The sequence below is a fragment of the Sorex fumeus genome, unplaced genomic scaffold (assembly GCF_029834395.1).
Source record: "Sorex fumeus unplaced genomic scaffold, SorFum_2.1 ptg000045l, whole genome shotgun sequence".
Classification (NCBI taxonomy): Eukaryota; Metazoa; Chordata; class Mammalia; order Eulipotyphla; family Soricidae; genus Sorex; species Sorex fumeus.
The window spans coordinates 8,044,527-8,067,052 of NW_026606102.1; the positions used below are offsets into that span (position 1 = coordinate 8,044,527).

The 22,526-nt window shown below is 41.4% G+C and overlaps 1 protein-coding gene across 4 annotated transcripts in view; it reads right to left on the bottom strand.

Annotated features, from left to right (window-relative positions):
• Positions 1–22,526, bottom strand: part of FGGY (FGGY carbohydrate kinase domain containing) — a 475,385-nt gene that overhangs the window by 136,812 nt on the left and 316,047 nt on the right. For all 4 annotated transcript variants that reach the window (XM_056122278.1, XM_056122274.1, XM_056122275.1 and 1 more), the window contains one exon: positions 4,960–5,021. In XM_056122278.1, coding sequence (XP_055978253.1) covers positions 4,960–5,021 — 62 coding nt within the window. The remainder of the gene's footprint in view (positions 1–4,959; positions 5,022–22,526) is intronic.

Consider the following 22,526-nt stretch of genomic DNA (forward strand, 5'->3'; position numbering starts at 1 on the left):
CTGAAGCTAAGCTCTAGGGTAAGGTTAACTTCCCTGGGTGTTTTTGGAGAATCCCAAGTCATAGCAAAAGAATGCATATGGCTTCTGATTCCAAGGATTCATTGTCCCTTACTGGCAGCTAACTTTGTTTTAAAAGAAACAACTATGCATACAATTTCTTATAAGGTCTGAACTATAATGAGTCTTGCCATCTTGGAATACTCAGTTTATAGATCAGATAAGACACAGATGCACTTTCTTCGAAAGTCAATAAAAGGAAAGTGGAAGGGATGACAATTAATATTAACTGAGCATTTACCAAATATGTGAGCTGGGCACAAAATTTGGAACTCATTAAAATAGAGAAAGAAATGAAGCCAGGAATGCTCATAGGGTGATCTTGGAAGAAACAGCAAAGAGGAAAAAAAGGGCGAGCCACCAAGCTGTTATGAACTTTGAGGTTATGGTCAAGAGAAACCATGTGCCTGCAGGAAATCAAGGAAGAAGAATTAGAGATGAAGGAAGAACACAGAGAGAGGGGTGTATTTCTAGAAGCCAAAAAAGAGTGTGAAATGGAGAGAAAGATTCACAGTGGTCACATTGCAGCAAAATGCTCAAGGAAAAGGACCAGTATGTGCTCAATGGGTTTAGCATCTACAGATGCTAAGGAACCAAACATTTACTGTTTCAGGAGTAGATGGTGACAAAATTCAAACTGCAGTGGTTAAGGGGGGAGGACAAAGCCAGGAAAGAATTACCAAGAGTATGAACAAGTCAGCAAAGCACTGCTTTGGAGAAACAAGTCTAAAGTGAGAAATCTGGGAGGGAACTTGGAAAGGGCTCTGGAGTCTAAGTTCATTGACAGGAACTAGGTTTTCAATTCAGTCAGACTCTCAGACCATATTCTCTCGTGGCTGCTCTGGTACCATCATTCATTGCAGGTGACTCTCTGAGTTTGAATACCAACCTAGATAGCCTTGCTTCTTTCCTCTTTCAAACTGAAAAAGACTGTGCATTGGAGTTTCTCCCCTAGAGAAAGTTCAGGACATTTTGAGTGTTTCACTGCAAATTTATCTCTACTTTGGGTATGTGTTGAGCTCTGAGACCTTCAGAAACTGATACTTCCATGATCCTCTTTCATCCTCAAATACAATATGAACCAGGAAGGTATTGTGACTTTTCTGGGTGGGGAAATTTTGTCAAAGGTGCATTTTTTTTTTTTTTTTGCTTTTTGGGTCACACCCAGCAATGCTCAGGGTTACTCCTGGCTCATGCACTCAGGAATTACTCCTGGCGGTGCTCGGGGGACCATATGGGATGCTGGGAATCAAACCAGTGTCGGCCATGTTGGCTGCATGCAAGGCAAACGCCCTACCCGCTGTGCTATCGCTCCAGCTCCACAGGTACATTTTTGACAAAAATGGCACCAGAACTTAGTATCTCTGTTTCTCAGTCCACAGTTCCTACTGTTCTACCATATCTTCTGTAGGTGTACAGGCAGAAAATGAATGGTTGACATATTAACTGTACAACACTTCTTCCTTTTTTACAATCATTAGTAACACTAATAGAAGTAGCAGCAGCAGCAGCAGCAGTAGTAGTGATAGCAGTAGCAGAAGAATTACTAGTAATCACCAAAGTTGCAATAATAAGAGTGATGGTAGTAGGAATAGTTTATCAGCTGTTGTATAGTTTACAACAGATTGTCTTACAATGCAGTACAATATATAGTGAGGTTATACTGGTACATTACCTCAATAAGTTAAAAACGAATTCTTGGCAGAGTCCAGAGTTGGTTCTTTCATCATTAAAATCCCATGCTCTGATGAAGAAACTAAGAATCCCATTGTGGTAGGATGTGAGGAAGCACTGTTGGAGCTGGGAATGGAATCTAGATTTTTAAACTACACATAGTCTTTTTATGGCTTAGAGATTTATAAATTCTGGCTCCCTTAAAAACCATGAGCCCCATTATGATCCTCCTCCATAAAAATATATTCAGAAGCATCTAAGCAACAAAACTGCACACAGTTAAGGGGTTCTTTACTGATCTGAAATTAGGCACCTCTAATATAGATGATGAGTCTTCCCCTACCAACTTTTCTTCTAGCTGGAAGGGTGACATGTTTGTTCCTCCTGGTGATAATGACAATGAGACAAGAGACTCCTGCAGGACTCATCTATATGACAGTTCTCAAATTCAGGGTCTGTTTTGATCTTCCTCCCCAGGTCCCAATGACATATTGTTTATATGCTCAAACTGTGTACATTCCATGCTTATATACGCACACTGTGTATATGCTCTGTGCAAATGGCTTTCTCCAGCTCAAATAAGTCCCTTGTGGAATGGAATATAAAAAAATGACAACAATCACAGCCATTATCAGCTTCTCTCAGTTCCTCAGCACCCAGGGCAGCATGACACTTTGTCCCTGTTGCCAACCACTTTTATAGTTTATTAATTTATGCAACAACATTGTAAGGTATCTGATACTGTTACTTTCCTTTACAGTGAGTTCCTAAGGCACAAAGAGGTCAAGTAAATTGCTTGATCACATAGCTAGGACCTAGTGGTGAGACTGGGATCTGATAATTCAGCTCCACACTCAATAGTATTAACTTCTCTTTTTTTGCTTTTTGGGTCACACCCGGTGATGCACAGGAATTACTCTTGGTTCATGCACTCAAGAATTACTCCTGGTGGTGTTTGGGGGACCATATGGGATGCTGGGAATCGAACACAGGTCGGCTGCATGAAAGGCAAACACCTTAGCCACTGTACTATTGCTTCAGCCCTAATGGTCTTAACATTCATCTGAAACTATCCATGAAGTATAAACCGGAAATGTGGGGCTTCATAGTTCACTTTTCTTAAAAAGTTCACAATTTATAATTATTTTATGAGAAAGCTTAAAAAACTGGATTTCATTTTGAAGGAATTTTAGATTGATATAAGCATTGTAAAAACAGTACATATACTTATTTTATATACATCATCAAAGAAATGAACTAGCTGGAGACTTATTTGAATGTTGACAGATTTCCTACACTCATATCCTTTTTCTGATGTGACAGATGACTAATGATTAGCGAGAATTGATTTGTCACTGTCTTAACATATCTATCCTTTCCTCTGTTTTTATTTCTTTTATTATCTACTTAGATTGGAGCCATATTATAGTCATTCTTTATACCGCTGATCAAAATGTCCATGATTAAGTTGTTGAAAGATTGTGAAGGATGACTCTTTTTTCCCTAGACAGTTTCTTTTTGAGTGCTTCCTACCTTTTGGTATCACAAAATACTCATGTATTTGCCCTGTTCAGACTTTACAATGGTCATTTTCCAAAGAAGTCCTTGTGACTGTTACTAAGAAAACGGTATGTGGGGAATTTAGAAACCAGTATCTGGGTGTTGGATGGTGAACCTTGCTCTCAGGATGCTTTTGCTTTGGACCATTTCAAGCAGAGATAGCAGAGTAAGGCAGGTACATGGGAATATAGCTACATGGACACACAGATGTGCATGTTTAAATACATTTTCCATTATATCTCACTGTGCAAATATTAAAATAGCCCCAATTTCTATCTAGGGGTGTTGAGTTCATTCAAAACTCTCCTTTTAGTTGGCTCTCATCATTCACAGCATATTAATTTGCTCAGCTGACTATAGTCTACACATAAACAACTTCCTGAATAGCTAACCTATATAGCTATGAAAAATAAATTTGTTAGTGTAATGTTTCTGTATAGTCAATTTTACCTTTTATCATACAGACTGCCAAAATATCCTTTCCCCAAGTTCTTTTTTTTTTTTTGCTTTTGGGGTCACTCCTGGTGACTCACAGGGGTTACTCCTGGCTCTGCACTCAGGAATCAGCCCTGGCAGTGCTCAGGGGACCATATGGGATGCTGGGAATCGAACCTGGGTTGGCTGCGTGCAAGGCAAACGCTCTACCCGCTGTGCTATTGCTCCAGCCCCTCCCCAAGTTCTTTAGGTGCATTCTTTTCTTTCCTGAACCTTCTTTAGAGAGATTATGATATTCAGTATGAATGCAAGGGCTTCATCCTCTGCTTTTTGTATTTACTTCTGCTTCCCCTGAATCCCCGCACCCGACACATCCTCGTAGGTAACTATTTTTCTATCTGTCATTACTCTAGCAGAATTCAGGTCATCCAGAGAAAAGTTGCTACCTCATACTAGGCTGTCCCCATTCCTTTGCTTTCCATGCCATTCCTACTTATTCTCGACAGGTAACCAATCGCTCAGTTTCTGGCTGAACCTTCTTGCACTTCTTTTGCAGAAATGAATACACACAGATATTTTCTTATATGGCCTCTTTTTTACACTAAGTAGATTGTCTTTTAAACACTTCTTGATCTCTACCTTTCCCACCAACAATATGTGCTGGGAATAATTCCATATCAATTATTACCCACAATTTAATATAGAAAGTTTAAAAAGTCTGAAAGTCAACCAAGCCCAGACACCGAGTAAAAAATAAATAAATAAATAAATAAATAAATAAATAGTCATTTGACTCCTTCTACCTTAGAGCTTCTAATTTCTGTGTGATGTCATGTCCTTGAAAAATTTTAATTCCTCTGAGTTCTCCTAGATTATTTTGGAAATTCACTGATGTGTATTGTGCATCATATGAAGGATTGTCTGGGCTGGAGTGATAGCACAGCGGGTAGGGCGTTCGCCTTACAAGCGGCCAACATGGCCGATCCGAGTTCGATTCCTCCGCCCCTCTCGGAGAGCCCGGCAAGCTACTGAGAGTATTCGATATGCCAAACACAGTAACAACAAAAGTCTCCAATGGAGACGTTACTGGGCCCGCTCGAGCAATGAAGGATTGTCTTATAACTCAGCATTGTTGTGCATTTTCATTGCCCACAGGATCTGAAAACCATGCAGCTGAAGGCCTTCCATTCAGTCATACATGGAATGTTCTATAAGAAGAGAGAGAACAATTACCTGGCAGCGGCCTTGGCTTGTAATTCAGGGAAGGCAGCATGGCCCTGCACCATATGGTCTATCTGAAAAAGTAAAAGAGAGAAGTTCATTGTACAGCTACTCAAATCCATGCCCAAATAGGAAAAAGACATGAAAATATTGGTTTCTTTCATTCTGGGCTCAGAGAATCAGAGAATAGCAAATGTCTGGCTTGGTTTAACCAGGGCCAACCTCTGGGATTTGTAAAACAAAGAAGCTGAAAGAGAAATGTAGCAGGGTGGGAATTTCCAAGGCTGAGCTGGAAGCAGCAGAGATTATCAAGTCCAAGAGTGAGGAATGGGAAGGAGAGGTAACCCAAGGTAAAATGTTGTGTTTGTGTGTGTGTGTGGGGGGGGGGGGGGGGAGGGGGCAGGGAATGGAGAACTTTAGTGTTAAATGTGCTATCCTCTGGATAACACCATTTCCCTATCCTTATCCTGGCTGTTACCCTGGGGTGGTGTCAAACCTTGAATTACTCATCACATTTTTACTAATGGAGAAGTTGTGTGAAAGAGACTCAGGAGGAGGAAGACCCAGTTAAAATAAAAATAAAAATAAAATAGAGCAGTTCACAGCTATAGAAAGCCCTCTCAGGCTGAAAGTTATCCCACGGGAAACTGGGACACAGCTCTCCAAGGACAGCAATGTAGGAGCGATATGGACAATCGCCTTCTCATTTGAAATCTCATGCACTGGATACGGTCCTTAATCCACCTGGCAGCCTTAAATAAAATAATGTTACATACTGCAGGGAGAGCTATGTTTCTGCATGCTGTTTCTGTTTGCTAAAACAACCAACACTGCGCCTGAGGCCCTAAACTTCACCTGTGTATTCTCTCAAGGTTTACACGAATCTCTAGGACCACCACCCCACCCCCGCCACCCCCACAACGAAACAACTATTTTGACCCATTTATTTTCCAAGGATGAGGGCTGGAGCGATAGCACAGTGGTAGGGCGTTTGCCTTGCGCGCAGCCAGACAGACAGAGCCGGGTTTGATTCCTCTGGCCCTCTCGGAGAGCCCAGCAAGCTACTGAAAGTATCTCGCCCACACGTCAAAGCCTGGCAAGCTATCCGTGAGGTATTCAGTATGCCAAACACAGTAACAAGTAGTTTCAAAATGGAGACATTATTGGGCCCGCTCGAGCAAAACGATGAACAACGGGAGGACAGTGTTTGTTTGTTTTTTTGTTTGTTTGAACTGTGGTTATTTTGATCTCATGAAGATTGGTTCTCCAAGAATGCTGCTTGAGAGTTGAGGTTATGTAAAGAGGAAGAGAATTTGTTCTTGGGCCAGAGTGAAGTTATGAACAAATGAAAAGGATGAAAGAGGAGGAAGGAGAGGGATTTTGAAAGTTAGGACTTAATAACTGTACTGAACTGAAAGGCAAAGGAAGTTACTTTGGAGAAGAGAATGTGAGAAATTAAGGAGAATTGGGTTGTTAGGGTAGAGAAGATGGTGATGAGGTACAGAGAGCAGAAATAGGTGTGTGTGTGTGTGTGTGTGTGTGTGTGTGTGTGTGTGTGTGTTTTACTGTAATACCCATCAAGTTCTTTTATAATCAGTTTATTTTTCTAATTTTTTTTTTGGGGGGGGTAAGGGTGTAGGCCTTACCAGCAGTGCTCAGGGTTTATTCTTGGTTCTCTGCTCAAAAGTTACCCCTGGAGGTGCTCATGGGAACATTTGTGGTGCCAGGAAGTTCTTATTTAAAAAAAGAAACAACAACAACAAAAAACTTGGCATGTTGTTCTTGCAGTTAATCTCTATCTTTATATTCCATTTTTGAATGCACGGCACACAGTGTAGAAGAACACAGCATCCCATTCCCATTAGTGTGCATTTGTTCCTCAATAAAATAGCCTGCCTGGGTCACCACAAGAGATTGGTTTAGGAATATACAAATGAGTTAGTCTAACTCCATTACGACGTTCTTATTTTCCCCATCTACTCAGACTTTTGCCCTGAGCACTGGAAGCTGTGTGAGTAAGCAGACTACAAACTATTTGGGGGAGATACAAAACATTTTCTGGGTAGAGTATGATCTTCAGGATGACATACATGCCTAGATTCAAGGCTGAGACCATCCTATAATATATAATCAGGGTTGGACTCTTCCATTTATTTATTTTCTTGTGTAAGATTTTTTAAAAAGTTTTTATTAAGATACCATGATTTGCAAAACTGTTCATAGTAGAGTTGTCTCAGGTGTACGGTATTCCAACACCAATCCCACCAGCAATATTACTTTTCCTCCACCAGTATTCCCAGGTTCCCTGCTACCCCCACGCTGGCCCTTTGGGAGGCAAGTAACACATTTATTTCATACTGCTTGCTCCAATAAAGCCTAAAGAACTAGCAAATGGAATTATCAGAAAACAAATCAACAAAAGTCAGTTTGTAACAATTGATTGCTATGATTTTAACCTATCCAAATAAATTCAAATAACTTAATACAATAGAGTATACTGTCTATTCTCACTTACATAACTGAATTTTCATCTCTTGCATCTAAAATACATTGCATTGAATTTTGTTTTGTACTTGGATATTACTGCAGTAATCATGGTTAACTTTCCTGTCATAAAAGACGCCTTTTCTTTGGCCACCTTGGCAGGCAGACAACAAATTTATTTCATATTACTTGGTCCGAGGGCTGGAGCGATAGCACAGCGGTAGGGCGTTTGCCTTGCGTCCGGCCACAGCCAGCCTGGCCGAACCGGGTTATTATTTCCTCCGCCCCTCTCGGAGAGCCGGCAAACTACCGAGAGTATCTTACCCGCATGGAAAAGCCTGGAAAGCCATGATGTATTCAATATGCCAAACACAGTAACAACAAGTTCCAAAATGGAGATGTTACTGGGCCTGCTCGAGCAAATCAATGAACATCGGGAGGACAGTGTTTGTGCTTGACTTGGCCCAAAAGCATGGCAAAATTATGGCAAATAGAATTATTAGAAAACACACTGTTCTCCCGTTGAGAGTGTGTGTGTTCACAGACTATGAAAACACAGTCAAAATCAAACTTGGAATTTACCAATTTTAGATGCTATGATCATCTAAGACAGCATTATTTTGCTGCACAAGGATATTTTTCTGTATTAAAATCAGTATTATACATGCCATGAGATTGTCTTTTAATTTGTTTTGAAAACAGAGTACATAAATTACAAGGCCCAGATAAATGTTCATCATTTGTCACAATCAGTTTTCTTCCCATCTACATTTACCTATAATAGCACTCTTTTCATCTAAACTTACTGAAAAAAATTTGCCTGATTCTTCCCAGTTTTAAAATTCTAAAGAAAGAAAGCTCTAGATTATTTCTTTTATGCTGCAATAAAGGATGGTGTATTTCAAAGCTGAACAGTTTTGAAAAATGAAATTCCTAAAAGAAAATATAAAGGATTTTCCCCTTTCACTTCAATGTTATTTCTATATAGAACTTCCCTTCATCTCTCAAAAAGAGATAATTAATTTTAGTCACCATCCAATTAGCTTTGTGTATGTTTACAGTTTGTGGATCGGTTTACTTATTCATAAAACCAAAGTGACATATGGTCATCTTTTGTTGGACTTAATGTTGATAATTTAGGTGAAAAGATGGATACAAGTTGCTTGGCCTATTTGGGGGAAAAGAGATATACTGATGATAATAATAATAAACTAGTAATGTTCTTGTTAATTGAACATTATCATGTTACAGTCATAATAAATTATCACAGTGAATTCAATAGCATTGAGAAAGATGTTTTTTGAAAATGAAATACATGGAGATTATATTTTATTTAAATACAGGGTCAGTCAGTAAACACAAATAATAATTAAAGAGAGTGACTTATGCTTTGAGGAAATTAAGTAGGTGACTCTAATAGGAAAGCTAATTCTAGAAACAGAAAACCTGAGGTCAGAGCTGAAAAAAAAAAACCCAAATAACAAAAATTAAACCCAACAATTTTTAAGCAAAGAGAATACCAGGTGCAAATATCATATATCAGGAAAGTGCTTCATATATCCCAGGAACTAACAGGACTCCAGAAAGACTAGATTAAAGGAGGAAAAATTGTGTAACACGAGGACACAGAGGCAGGAAGTGGAGCAAATGCAGCAGGACATGGTAAGGGCTTTGGATTTTATTTGAAGTAAATTGAAAAAATATAGTATGGTTTTAATAAGGGAGTAAATTAATCTTATTTACTTTGAAATAAATGAAGCAGCTGTTCCATTTCTTTCAATAGCTGCAGAACTCACTTCTTTGACAAAGAAAAAAAAATTTAACTGCTCACCCGAAAATTGTGTGAACACACTAAAAAGTACCCTCAAACCGAAAGAAGATGAAAGGAGAAGATTCAAGAATACAAGAAGAGCTAAAACAACAAATCACTTAGTGTGTTTCCTGACTTTACTTCAAGGGTAGGCCCCAGTAAGTGCCATGCAAGTTAGCTCTTACTAATATTGAATTATATTATCTTCTTGGTTACAAAATGAGAAATCAGAGGACTGGAGAGATAATTCATTAGGCTGGAGTTCAGGGATTGAATAAAGAATCTTTGAGCACTACCAGGAATGACATCTTAGCCCTGAGCCAGGAGTAGCTCCTGAATATTATTACCAGGGGTGGCCCAAAACACTGGGGGGAAAAATAGAAAGAAATAAAAAGAAAAAATAAAAGAAATAACAGGTGAAAGTTCAAGATGTGTCCACAAATTATGGAACATACGAATAAAACAGAAAGAGATGATCCATACTTACAATAAAGCCACTTCATGAACAATGGTCTTGGGATGACACAACTTACAGAATCAGAGAGAAGGCTGTCGAAGTGGAATACAAATCTGAAGGATGATATTCTCACCATTAATACACAGAAAAGAGCAAAGAAACAGAAAGTAATAAAAGTTTTCAATTGTAGTGTCAATAATTCATACACTGAACGCAAGGAAAAGCAAAACAAATGATAGTTGAGGAGGCAGAGCCATAGTAAGTAGGTAGTGAGGGTGTTTGCCTTGCATGTGGCCCACCCGGGTTTGACCTCTGACACCCAGAAAACCTGAGCTCACCAGAAATGATCTGTAAGTGCAGAACCCTGAGCACCACTGGGTGTGGCTGAACCCTCCCACCTCTCCTGAAAAATGATGGTTGATTTCTTCACTTAATCACTTAATCACTTAACTTCCCGTTAGTCATCGATTTGCTCGAGCAGGCGCCAGTAACGTCTCCATTTGTCCCTGTCGCGTGCTAGTGTAGCCCAATGGCATCTCTTCGCTCCGGGAACATGGAGGGCCTCAAACCGATCGTTCATGATCTTGACAAAGAAGTCTGACCATCTGGTAGGTGGGCGGCCACACGGTCTCTTGACATCCCGTGGAATCCAATCAGTAACAGCTCTAGTCCAACGGTCGTCTTTAAATCTCATTACGTGACCAGCCCATCTGATTTTCGACACCTTGGCATATGAGACAGCGTCCCTGATCCTTGATCATCGACGGATGTCAGAACTCAGGATTCGTTCTCTCATTTGAGTGAAACGTGATATTCCAAGCATAGCTCTTTCTATTCTTCTTTGGGAGACCTGAATGGCGTTCTCATCTTGTTTGCGTAGGGCCCAGGTCTCTGAGGCATATGTTAATGCAGGAAGAACAGTGGAATCAAAGAGATGTGCCCGGAGCCGGAGGTTCTTCGTCCTCTTAGCTATTTCTTCAACGTTCTTGAAGGCGTTCCAAGCCGCTCTCTTCCTCCTGCGCAGCTCGGGTGCCAGGTCATTTCTCATGTTGACCTCTCGACCTAGGTACACATAGCTGTTGCATTCGGAGATGGTCGTTCCATTGAGAGCGAATGGGGCGTCAGGAACAAGGCTGTTTCTCATAAACATTGTCTTCGTAAGATTCAGCTGTAGTCCTACCCTTCCACACTCACGGTCAAAGTCGGCCAGCATTTGTGCCGCTTGGCTGATGTTTGGTGTTATTAAAACAATGTCATCAGCAAAGCGGAGGTGGTGTAGTTGCCGACCATCTATCTTCACTCCCATTCCTTCCCATTCCAGTCGTCGCATGATGTTCTCGAGGGTGGCACTGAAGAGTTTCGGTGAAATGGTATCACCCTGCCGCACCCCTCTCTTGACATCAACGATCACTTCTTTGTAGAATGGTGAGATCCTGGTAGTGAATCCGCAATACAGCTCACGGAGGATCCTGATGTATTGGGCTTGAATGCCCTGATTGGCTAGGGCTTCAATGACCGCTTCCATCTCAACAGAATCAAAGGCCTTCTTTAAATCAATGAACATTAAGCAGAGCGGCATCTTGAACTCCCGAGAAACCTCAATGAGCTTGGTTACCGTGTGGATATGGTCGATGGTGCTGAATCCTTTGCGGAACCCTGCTTGCTCGCATGGTTGTCCTTCATCTAGTGTTCTGCCAATCCTATTCAGGATGACTCGAGTGAACAGCTTGTAGATGACAGACAATAGGCAGATCGGGCGATAGTTGCCAATGTCATGGATGTCTCCCTTCTTGAACAGTAGTACGGTCCTGCTGGTTTTCCATTGGGACGGAACCTTGCATTCAGACAGGTAGTGAGTGAAGAGCCAAGCCAGTGTATTGATGAGTACTGACGGCAGGTTCTTCAGGTGTTCAGGTCTGACCTTGTCTGGGCCAGGTGCTGTTTGCTTCTTTACCAATGAAATGGCGTGTCGGATTTCGGAAGGGAGAACGTTAGGAACGACATACCCATCCTGTGGAATTTGGTATGTCGGCAAGTGGACATGGCTATCGAAGAGATTTGAGTAGAAGTCATGGATAATCTTCTCCATTGCCGTTCTGGAGGATGTGATGGATCCATCAGGACGTCGGAGGGCAGTCATCTTGGTCTTATAGTTGGCGAAGGACAGGCGGGCGCTACGAATACTTTTCCCGGCTTCTGCCGCATCTACCAGTACTTCTGCTCTTCTCTCTTTGAGGTCTTCCTTGATCGCATCTCTGCACTGCTTTGCAAGCTCGGACGTTAGCTTGCGGTTGCCTGAGGCATGCGCCAAACCACGCTGGCGAATTAGCTCAAGAGTTTTCGAAGATAGGCGACTTTTTGTGGCTATCTCTCTCTTGGCGTTCCTCGCACATTCATGGAGGTGCTGAACCAGTCGATCGTATTCCTCGTCAATGTTGTCAACAATGGCATCTTCCCATGTTGCCGCAATAGTACCAAAGAGTTCCCAGTTGGTGGTCATTCTGGGAGTTCTCTTTTTGAACTTTGCAGCCCTTTCTCCCCGCTCTGTGAAGTAGAATTTTGCACGAAGGAGACGGTGGTCCGATTCCGTTCGAAATTTTGGGACAACAGCGACATCAGTCAGGCAAAACCGTCGATTGAATATGATGTGGTCTATTTCGTTGTGGATTCGTCCACCGGGAGACTCCCATGTCCATCGTTTAGATTCTGCCTTCTGGAACTGTGAGTTACCATGAATGGTCTTGGTCGACATGATGAACTCAGACAGTCTCTCACCCTGTTCGTTCCATTCTAGGCCATGGGTCCCGATGTGAAGTTCTTCAGCTGATCTTCTCGGTCCTATCTTGGCATTAAAATCACCCACAATGATCTTGTAGAAGGTGTGGTCTTCTTTATAGAACTTCTCTAGCTCCATGTAGAACTTCTCGATTTCTCTTTCATCATAATGAGATGTTGGTGCGTAGACAATGAAGATAGAAACTGCAGGCAGTGAGCCACATCTATTCAAATGTAAACGTCTGATTCGGGTTGTTAGGCATTCGAATGAATCAATGCTCTTGGCCAAGTTTGTGTTGACAAGGACACCGACGCCTCCAACACCTGATTGATTTCTTAAAGGAAAGAATGGTGCCAGAACATTCTGATGTTCTTAGTTTAGTCTTGCCCAAGGTGGCAGCTACCCCCTCTCCAGAGTGGGCTGCTGGAATGACTGGGGTGGGGAATTAGTAGCTTTAGGTGAAACTGGGGGACAATTTTCATTTGTTGAAAATGGTAGATTTCCAGGGAAGCACTGAGTGGTTGCTTTTTTTTTTTTTAATTGAGGCATGGCAATACATTTGAGAACATCTGCTTTTAAGTACTGATGAAAAAACAAAACCTGTAAACCAAGATTTTGAAATTGAGCAAGCATACCTTCCAAGACAGATTATAAAATCAAGCTCTTAATATAGATCTATAGTGTGTGTGTGTGTGTGCGTGCGCGCGTGTGTGTACTGCCAATAGATCTATCTGAAATCAAGATTTTCTGTGGGGTTGAAGAGAGATAACATAAAGAAACTTTTAAAATTTTTAAAGGAAATAAAAATGGTGAATTGGTAGGAAGATACAAAATATATCATGGTTCATTTCTCAGAATTTTCTATGAAACATAAATATTTGTTATGGACTGAACTGTCTTCTTCAGAAGTCCAAATGTTAAAGCTATAATCCCCAGTGTTGACTATATGTGCAGACTGGAACTTTATGGAGGTAATTAAAGTTAAATGAGGTCATTAGGGTGGGTCTCTAATCTGATGGAATTGTTGTCCTTATAAGAGGATGGGACACCGGAGCTCACTGGTGTGAGGAAAAGCTACGTGAGGACACTGAGAATGCTTTGCTGAGTAACTAAATTTTCCACACCTTGGTCTGGTGCTTCTAGCCACTAGATCTACAAGAAAATAGATGTCCAAGATTAGTATAATTCCTAAAACAATCTTTCAAAATAATACAAAAAAAATAGTACTCCAAAAGCAACAGAAAAGTTTAAGCAACATTCCTACATGTTTAAAATAGTCAATAAGATAAACAAAGGCATAAAAGGATAAACAGGAAAAATAGGAGCAGCTGTACAAAATGGAAAACAAAATGGAAGATGAGTTTATCTCTAGGTTAAATGTAGACCCTAAAATCTTCAAGGGCCAGATCAATAGTATAAAAGGAAGGGTGACTACCTTGCATGTGGCTAACCCAGGTCTGATCCCCAGCACCTCAGATTGTCCTCTGAGCCCACCAGAAATGATCCCTGAGTGAAGAACCAGAACTAAGCCCTGAACATTGCAGGGTATGGCCCCCAAACAAAAAACAAAATACAAATAAATAAATGAAACACTCTATGTAAATATCAAAGATGATAGGACAGTACTCTCTAAAAAGAAAGACCCAAAGCTGAGAGAGAGTACAGGGGGCACGGTGCCTGCCTTGAAATGTAGCTGACTTGAGTTTGATCCCCTGCCCCCTATATAGTACCGTGCACCAACAGAGGTGATCCCTGAGTGCAGAGCCAGGAGTAAGACCTGAGAACTTCCATATATGAATCAAAAACAAAAAATAAAATTTTAAAAATAAATATCTTCCATCAGTGAGGTAAGACATTAATGGTCAGAGAGATAGTACAGTAGGTAGGGTCCTTGTCTTGCATGAGGCTGACCCGGATTCAATCCCCAGCACTCTATATTGTTCCCTGAGCCCCACCAGGAATGATCCCTGAGTGCAGAGCCAGGAGCAAGCTTTGTGCACTGCTGACTGTGCCCCCAAAACCAACTTAAGTAAGTAAAGATGGTATGTATTTAAAATAATAAATAAATAAACAAAAAATAAAAAGACACTCCCCTCCCCCCAATGCTGTGTCGAAAAGAAGCACAGTACATAGACTAGAGCAAAGATAATGGCAGCGAGGCCAATGGTGCTGGTCATAAAGTAAGGAAAAATAGAGGGATTTGTAAAAGACATTTTTCAGTTAGAACCAACTGGATTTTCTGATAGATTAGATGTGGGTAGAGAAGGCAATGGAGAAGTCAAATTCTAATCTTCATTTTCTGGCTTTAATAAAAATATAAATGATGGGACTCTTTGTCCAGATGAAGACAAATAATAGAGGATCCATTTACAGAGTATATCAGTTACTATAAACCGAAGACTGGGAGTAATACATGACTCCTCCCTCCCCTCAAGCCCCTGGTATTTAATCCATCTCCACTATTGATAGTCACAATGCCTTTCAGAGATGTTGACCTCTCTCTTTTGTGCACACTTCACATCTAATCCATCAGGAAATCCTTTTGGGTCTACTTTCAAAATATTGCCAAATTCTGGTGTCTTTTTATGAGTTTCACTAAAATCCTCTTCCTCCTCTCTCTGCTGGCTGACTTGCAACAACCTCTATCTGATCTCCCTTCCTCTCCCCTCTGTCCTCCCCACTCATCCCCACCCCAATCTATTCCTAACAAAAGGAGCAGCCTAAGTCCTATTAAATCTCTCTTGATGTCATTAGGCTCCAGTGATGTCCCATTTCACCCAGAGTGAAAGGCAACACTCTTAAATTGTTTGAGGAACACAGTGCCATCACCTTTTTGAATGCATCCCTGTGTTTTGTTTTTTGGTTGGCTCCACTCCCTCCATGGCAGTAATGAATACCTATACAGGAGACTTCTACAGTATCTTTGCACTAGCTTTTCCCTTCCATGGCCACGTTCTTTCCCAAGCTTTCCGAATGGCTGCTTTCCTTCTTAGTTATTTCTTTAAAAGACCAATCAATGAGGTTTATCCCCACTGCCTTTTCTTAGAAACTTCAAATCATGAATCCAACGCCAGATGCATATTCTATTATTTTCCAACAAGTCATCTCTCAACATGCTATTACTTCATCATTTTATTTATTATGATTTTTTCCTGTCTCCTCTCATTAGAGTATAAGCTTGATAAGGGGCAAGACTTTCAGGAGGGACAGAATAGGCTGTTTGATTGATCACTTTTTCTTCCTCAGAAGAGTACCTTGAACATCACTCTAAAGGTTTTAGACTCCTTTCTTCAGGTAATTGGAGAATAGGAAAAAATGAGATGGCTATATCTCTGGTTTAGAAAGATTGCTTTGGCTGCCCTCTTTAGAGAAGGTGTTAGGGACTGAATGGTTGGGTCTCCCCAGGCCCCAAACTCACATGTTGAATTGTAACTACCAGTGTCATAGCTTAGGAGGTATGGCCATACAATTCTCATAAATGGGATTATTTCCCTTGTAAGCATCAAACAGGTGTTCTCGTTCCATTATATGAAGCGAGATGAAGGTAATCTTCTGTGATCTGGAAGAGAGTGTACACTGGCACATATCTTTGCTGGCATCTGTCTGTGAACCTCCAGCATCTAGACATAAGTTGTTCACATTCCACCAGCATGGAACATTGTTAGAACAGTTCAGAGGGACTCAGGCAGGGGGGTTAGAAGCGGAAGAATAACAGCAAGAAGATGATTAGGCTGCTGTGTAGGAATTCAGAGACAACAAAGACAAAAATCTGAAAACCCGGACAGAATAAAGAAAAAGATTGCCATTTGTTAATGTGAGGTTGGTCACTGTTACCCATGTGGTCCTTCCAATTAGCTAATGTGCAATGCAGGGGACACACCCAAGTGCAGGCATAACCCAGACAATATTAATACACACACATTTTCTCTGGTGGCCTAACAAACCCTGGAGGCATTATTTGCTTCAATATATCTAAACAAGAAAGTCTGATGAACTGACAATTACTTTTTCTCCTGGGAGTATCCCAGAGTACCATAAGAAATACAGCTCCATTAAAAGATATATCCAGTCTTAGAAAGATGTGGGTCTGCATTAGGCTCTCCAGCTTAGAACTGCAAGTCTTGGTCAAGTTTCCTCCGTAAGAGTAACATTTATTACACAGACTAGCTGTAAAAATTAGATTAAATAATGAAAAGTATCACAAATCACAAATCACAAATCATCCTGTTATTCGTTGATTGCCTCGAGCAGGCCCCAGTAACGTCTCTTTCATCCTAGCCCTGAGATTATATTCAAGGCTCTTTAGGAGAATGAGATCCATCATTGTTACTGGTATTTGGCGTATTTGGCATATTGGGTACGCCATGGGGAGTTTGCCAGACTCTGCCGTGTGGGCAGGCTACATTCGGTAGCCTGCCAGTTTGTCCAAAGTAGGAATGAGATAATAAGATGTCATAATAAGATGTCGTGTGGCTGTGGTTCCGGGAGCTGGTTTTTATAGTCTCTGAGTCTTGGCCGTTGATGGGATTACACGGTGTCAGGAGGCCAGTTGGTGGGTGTGACCCCCGCCTACTGGAATTTGGAGGATCTGGGTGGAGGATGCTCGGCGCCAATCCGAGTAGGCTTGGAGATCTCGGCCCCGGAACCCATGTGGCTTTGTTCCTCTGCCAGTACCTTCATGTGTGCAGAGAGTGGTCTCAGCATGGTGGAGAAAAAAGTGTATATATGTATAGTTTGAAAAAGTATAGTGAAAAGTATAGTCACTCAAAAGGTGACAGCCTCTACCTACCCAGTAATCTAAAAGGGGAAGGCACTCTACTTTTAGGTATGGCAACACATAGAAACAAGGGCCAGGTGACTGGTCCATGGTTGGAAGCTTGCCACAAATGGTGAGGGCAGAGGGCAGGTAGGATAGAGAAGGGACCACTACAACCAGGATAGCTGGTCATGCTGGACAAGAATTGAAAGTAGGAAAAGTGACAAACATGATCACCTTTCAGTACCTATAGTGCAAACCATCATGCCAAAAGGAGAAAGAGAGTCAGTGAGCGAGCGAGTGAGAGAGAGACAGACAGACAGAGAGAGAGAGAGAAAGAGAGAGAGAGAAAGTGCCTGCCATAGGGGCGGCCTTGGATGGGGATGGGGGGACGGGGGGAGGGAAACTGGGGACATTGTTAGTGGGAAATGTACCCTAGTGAAGGGATGGGTGTTGGAACATTGTATGACTGAAAACCAATCATGATCAACTTTGTAACTGTATTTCACAGTGATTCAATTTAAAAAAATTTAAAAAAGAATGATCAATTCTAGATATGAGGTTCCCAGGAGAGAATAAACTATTAGGGAACAGGGAATCAACTCTTTTTGGGGTTCAGAGCAATGATAGTGAGTGGATGAATGAAGAGATGAGACCACTGTCTCCGTGGCCAGGAATGCTGTGTACATCTCTTCCTCTCTGCTGTCTATGGCAAACTGACCGGATTCCTGGGCAGCCCCAGTTTGGGCAACACTGGCCATCAGGGAAGGCACTGGGAATGAGAAAGCAGATAAAAGGCTCTCGGAACTGACATTGGGACAGACACCTTCAAAATAAATATTGGGTAATAAAACAAATATTCAAAAAATAAAAATCAATAAATATTGGGCATTGAGTTTTTTTTATGTATTTTGTTCAAGGATTTCGTGCGAAGGTTAACATAAAAACGCAGTCAATATGGTATAATTCTGTTATCATTACCATTTAACGTCTTTAATTGTATAGGAGATTTCTGTCTCCTTACTTGGCTTCTCAAGACTAATGCTTTATTGAACAGTCTATTTTATTCTTGATTCAGACCATGTTCCATTATGGGATCTTTTAAGAAAAAATTGTCTCTTGTGTCTTTACTGATATGCTGTGTAGTGGATCTATCCAGCTGTGACAGTGTTACGATGGAATTCTCATTACTATTTTGTTTCCTTAAATGTATATCTTTAGGTTTGTGAGCAAAAGCCTTACAAACTTTACTAATCCAATATTTAGTGTGTATTTGTTAACTGGTCTACTGTTCCCTTAATCCATAAGTAGTGTGCATCCCTGCCCTAATTACTTTATTTAGCTTTAAAGATGACTGCTGGACTAGAGCTGTTACCGACTGGATTCCACGGGATGTCAAAAGACCGCGAGGCCGCCCACCTTCCAGATGGTCAGACTTCTTCGTCAAGATCATGAACGATCGGTTTGAGGCCCTTCATGTTCCCGGAGCGAACAGATGCCATTGGGCTACACTAGCACGTGACGGGGACAAATGGAGACGTTACTGGCGCCCGCTCGAGCAAATCGCCGACTAACGGGAAGTTAAGTGATTAAGTGATTAAGCTTAAATAAAACTATATATACACACATATACGTATATATATCTGATATAATTTCCATACAGCAAAACTATAAATGTAGCTTAGCAGGTTGATGGGGCAAAACTAACAATTACATAAAAGGAAACAATTGCTATAACTTATATTGAAAACTATGGAGGACTATTTAAGACCTATCTGATATAAATAGGGCTGGAGCGATAGCACAGCGGGTAGGGCGTTCGCCTTACAAGCGGCCAACATGGCCGACCCAAGTTCGATTCCTCCGCCCCTCTGGAGAGCCCGGCAAGCTACCGAGAGTATTCGATATGCCAGACACAGTAACAACAAAGTCTCCAATGGAGACGTTACTGGGCCCGCTCGAGCAAATCGACGATCAACGGGAGGGCCTTTACCTTTACCTGATATAAATACAATGGTTAGAGCTTTCTTTTCCCCATTGGCTTGTGTTATTATTTTCCATTTCTTAATTCTGAGCCTATGTCTAACCTGTAATATTTTTAAGTGTGTTTCCTATAAGCAACAAATGGATGGAAATCGTTTTCTGATCCATCCTGATACTCTGTGCCTTTTGATGGAATAATTTAGTCCCTTCAGGGATATTGCAAGCCCTTGAATTTTTAAGATTTTACTCTATAATCTAGAGTATCAATCATGTCGATTTTCTATCAAATTAAACTATGCATATATACACATATACATATATGTCTGATATAATTTCCATACAGCAAAACTATAAATGTAGTTTGACAGGTTGATGGGGCAAAACTAACAATTAGATAAAAGGAAACAATTGCCATAACTCCTATTGAAAACCATGGAAGACTATTTAAGAAGATTTTATTAATGGCAAAAAGGGGTCCCATTTTAAATTTAAATTTAGACTCAGGAAGCAGGCATAACCAATTCTCGTCCACAAAGATATGTCATAATGTTTGGGCGAAGGCAGCTCATATCCATAGCAACAAAGCAAACCTTGAGCCAAATACTAGGGAAAGCATTTCCAGACTGACACAGATGTTCAATTTGCATACTAAGTCTCTGAAAACCTGTTAATGGACAGCTTCATGACAATGCATCATGCACAAAGAGTGGTTTACCAGATAATTCTTCTTCTTCTTTTTTTTTAAAGCCCCCTGATTGTATCATCTCTGCATTCTCTGTCTGCTAATGGTGACTGTACCATGACATGGAGTTTCAAAGGGCTATAGCTCAATAATAAGTTTTCAACATGATACAGAAAGGGATTGGATATTTACACTGAAAGTTGTGCAAGTGTGTGACGCAGAAGAGGAGACTGGAAAGTCACAGGCACTTTGGGCAAACCTTGATGTCTTCTCACTTTCCTAGCACTGGTTATAAGACTAAATCACCAATGCTATTTATTTGATCCTCATTGCTAGGCAGTCAGTCCCTTAAAATCAGGATCTGGTAAGGACTGGCTAAGCCATCTAATTCCACTCTGTAGTTTGGCACAAGAGCAAGGGCACAGAACACGCTCTTTGAGTCCAGTCAGCCGCCTATGATTCCACTTACACTGAGAGAGAATTTGAGGTAGCTATGTATAAAATAGCAACATACTAAGAAAAAGAAAAATGCCAGTTATTATTTGTGTGCCTCTCAGGTTTGGGATCAAATCACTCTTACTTTGGCTGACTGTTAAAAGGATTTAGTAGGGAAATCAGACCATAACCAGATGATCTCAATAGAACAGAGGAACGTATGGCTCATTAAGTGAAGGAGGCCTCCATTTCCCTTGCCTTCCACATGTAATTCTTGCCAATACCATCAGTTTCTTGACTTCAGTTTTCAACCTTCACAGCCGACAGCTCTCATTTAAGCTCTCATACCTTTTGCTTGTTTGTTTAGCTTTGGGGACACAGCAGTGCTTAGGGTTTACTCCTGGCAGAGCTTGGGGGATGGCATATCATGCTGGGGACCAAACTCATGCATGAAAAGCAACTTCCCCACTGTACTATCTCTCCAGGACTCATGTGGTTTCAACCCCCACGCTCCGCCCCCCCCCCCACCCTTGCCTCCCAGGATGAATCTAGCAAAATGGATTCATATTGCCAGTGTTCGTCTGTAGGCTGTTTGCTTAGTGTTGCTGGCCTGTTTTACAGCCAAGATGATCAAGTCAATTCCTCTTCCAAGTTTTCACTACTTTTTCTTGGTCTACCAGATACAGCTCAAGCCCTTAGCGTGTTTTACAGGGATTCCATAGCATGTGGTCTCTGCTCAGCTCTCCAACTTTTATTATGATGTCATTCTTCAAACAACGGTCTATGCCACATCTAAAAGAGTGTACAACTTCCAATCACCCTCAAACGCCTGTTTGTCATTTATCATTCTCATGCCTTTGTTCCCACGCTAGTTTTCCTATCTAGGAACATACTGCCACCCTTATTGGTTTGCATAGCCTCTATTAATCTTCTAAGGCTTAGTATAAATGCCTCCTCAAACCCTGCAAGGAGTTTCAGCCAAGCATTGTGCCAATTCTTGGACTCTGAACTCTGACTGAAAAAGTCATCTCAGGTCTATGCAAAAATCCTGTCTCTCGGTTTTATGTATTTTCTGGTATTCTTATCAGACAGGTCCATGAATCAAAAATAACTTTTATCAAGCACTTTATATGAACAAAGAATACTAAGGTAGTTACAGAAGTAAGGATAATATAACCCTCACATTTAAGGGACTCAAAGATTTCTGGAAAAGACAAACTAATATAACAATAATAATGGAACATGTTAAGAACAGGAATTGAATCTTATAGGACCAGTAAACTGATCATGGTGCTATAAAATTCTCTAAACAGAAAAAAAAGGGCATACACAAAAGCATAGTCTATAAAAAAAAGACTATAAAAAAACCAGCTCCCGGAAGAGAACAGTGCAGTCTCCTGCCCCTGCACCTGGCTGTCCTCGCAGGGCCCCATGGAGGGGAGTGGGTTGAGCTTTCCTCCCCGCCCTGACCAGGGCTCTGGCAGCCGAAGACCTCCAGGACCAGCCACCACCATGCTGAGACCACTCTCCGCACACATGAAGGTACTGGCAGAGGGACAAAGTCACGCAGGTTCCGGGGCCGAGATCTCCAAGCCTACTCGGATCGGGGCCAAGCATCCTCCACCCAGATCCTCCAAATTCCAGTAGGCGGGGGTCACACCCACCAACTGGCCCCCTGGCGCCGTGTAATCCCATCAGCGGCCAAGACTCAGAGACTATAAAAACCAGCTCCCGGAACCGCATTCGCGGCTGCACGACATCCTATTATGACATCTTATTATCTCATTTCTACTTTGGACAAACTGGCAGGCTACCGAATGTAGCCTGCCCACACGGCAGAGTCTGGCAAACTCCTTGTGGTGTACCCAATATGCCAAATACCAGTAACAATGATGGGTCTCATTCTCCTAAAGAGCCTTGAATATAATCTCAGGGCTAGGATGAAGGAGACGTTACTGGGGCCTGCTCGAGGCAATCGACGAATAACAGGATGATTTGTGATAGTGACACAAAAGCATATAGAAGTAGAATTCATGTGAGCCAGGGGGAAGCTAGGAAAAGAGTCACCAAACCTTAGTGGGAAGTCCAAGGATGAGACCAGAATATCTAGATCACAAACAGAAGGACATGCCAAGAAAACTATATTAACTATGTGTCAAGGGCTTTGGAGTCTTGGCTAGAGAACAACATGGCACT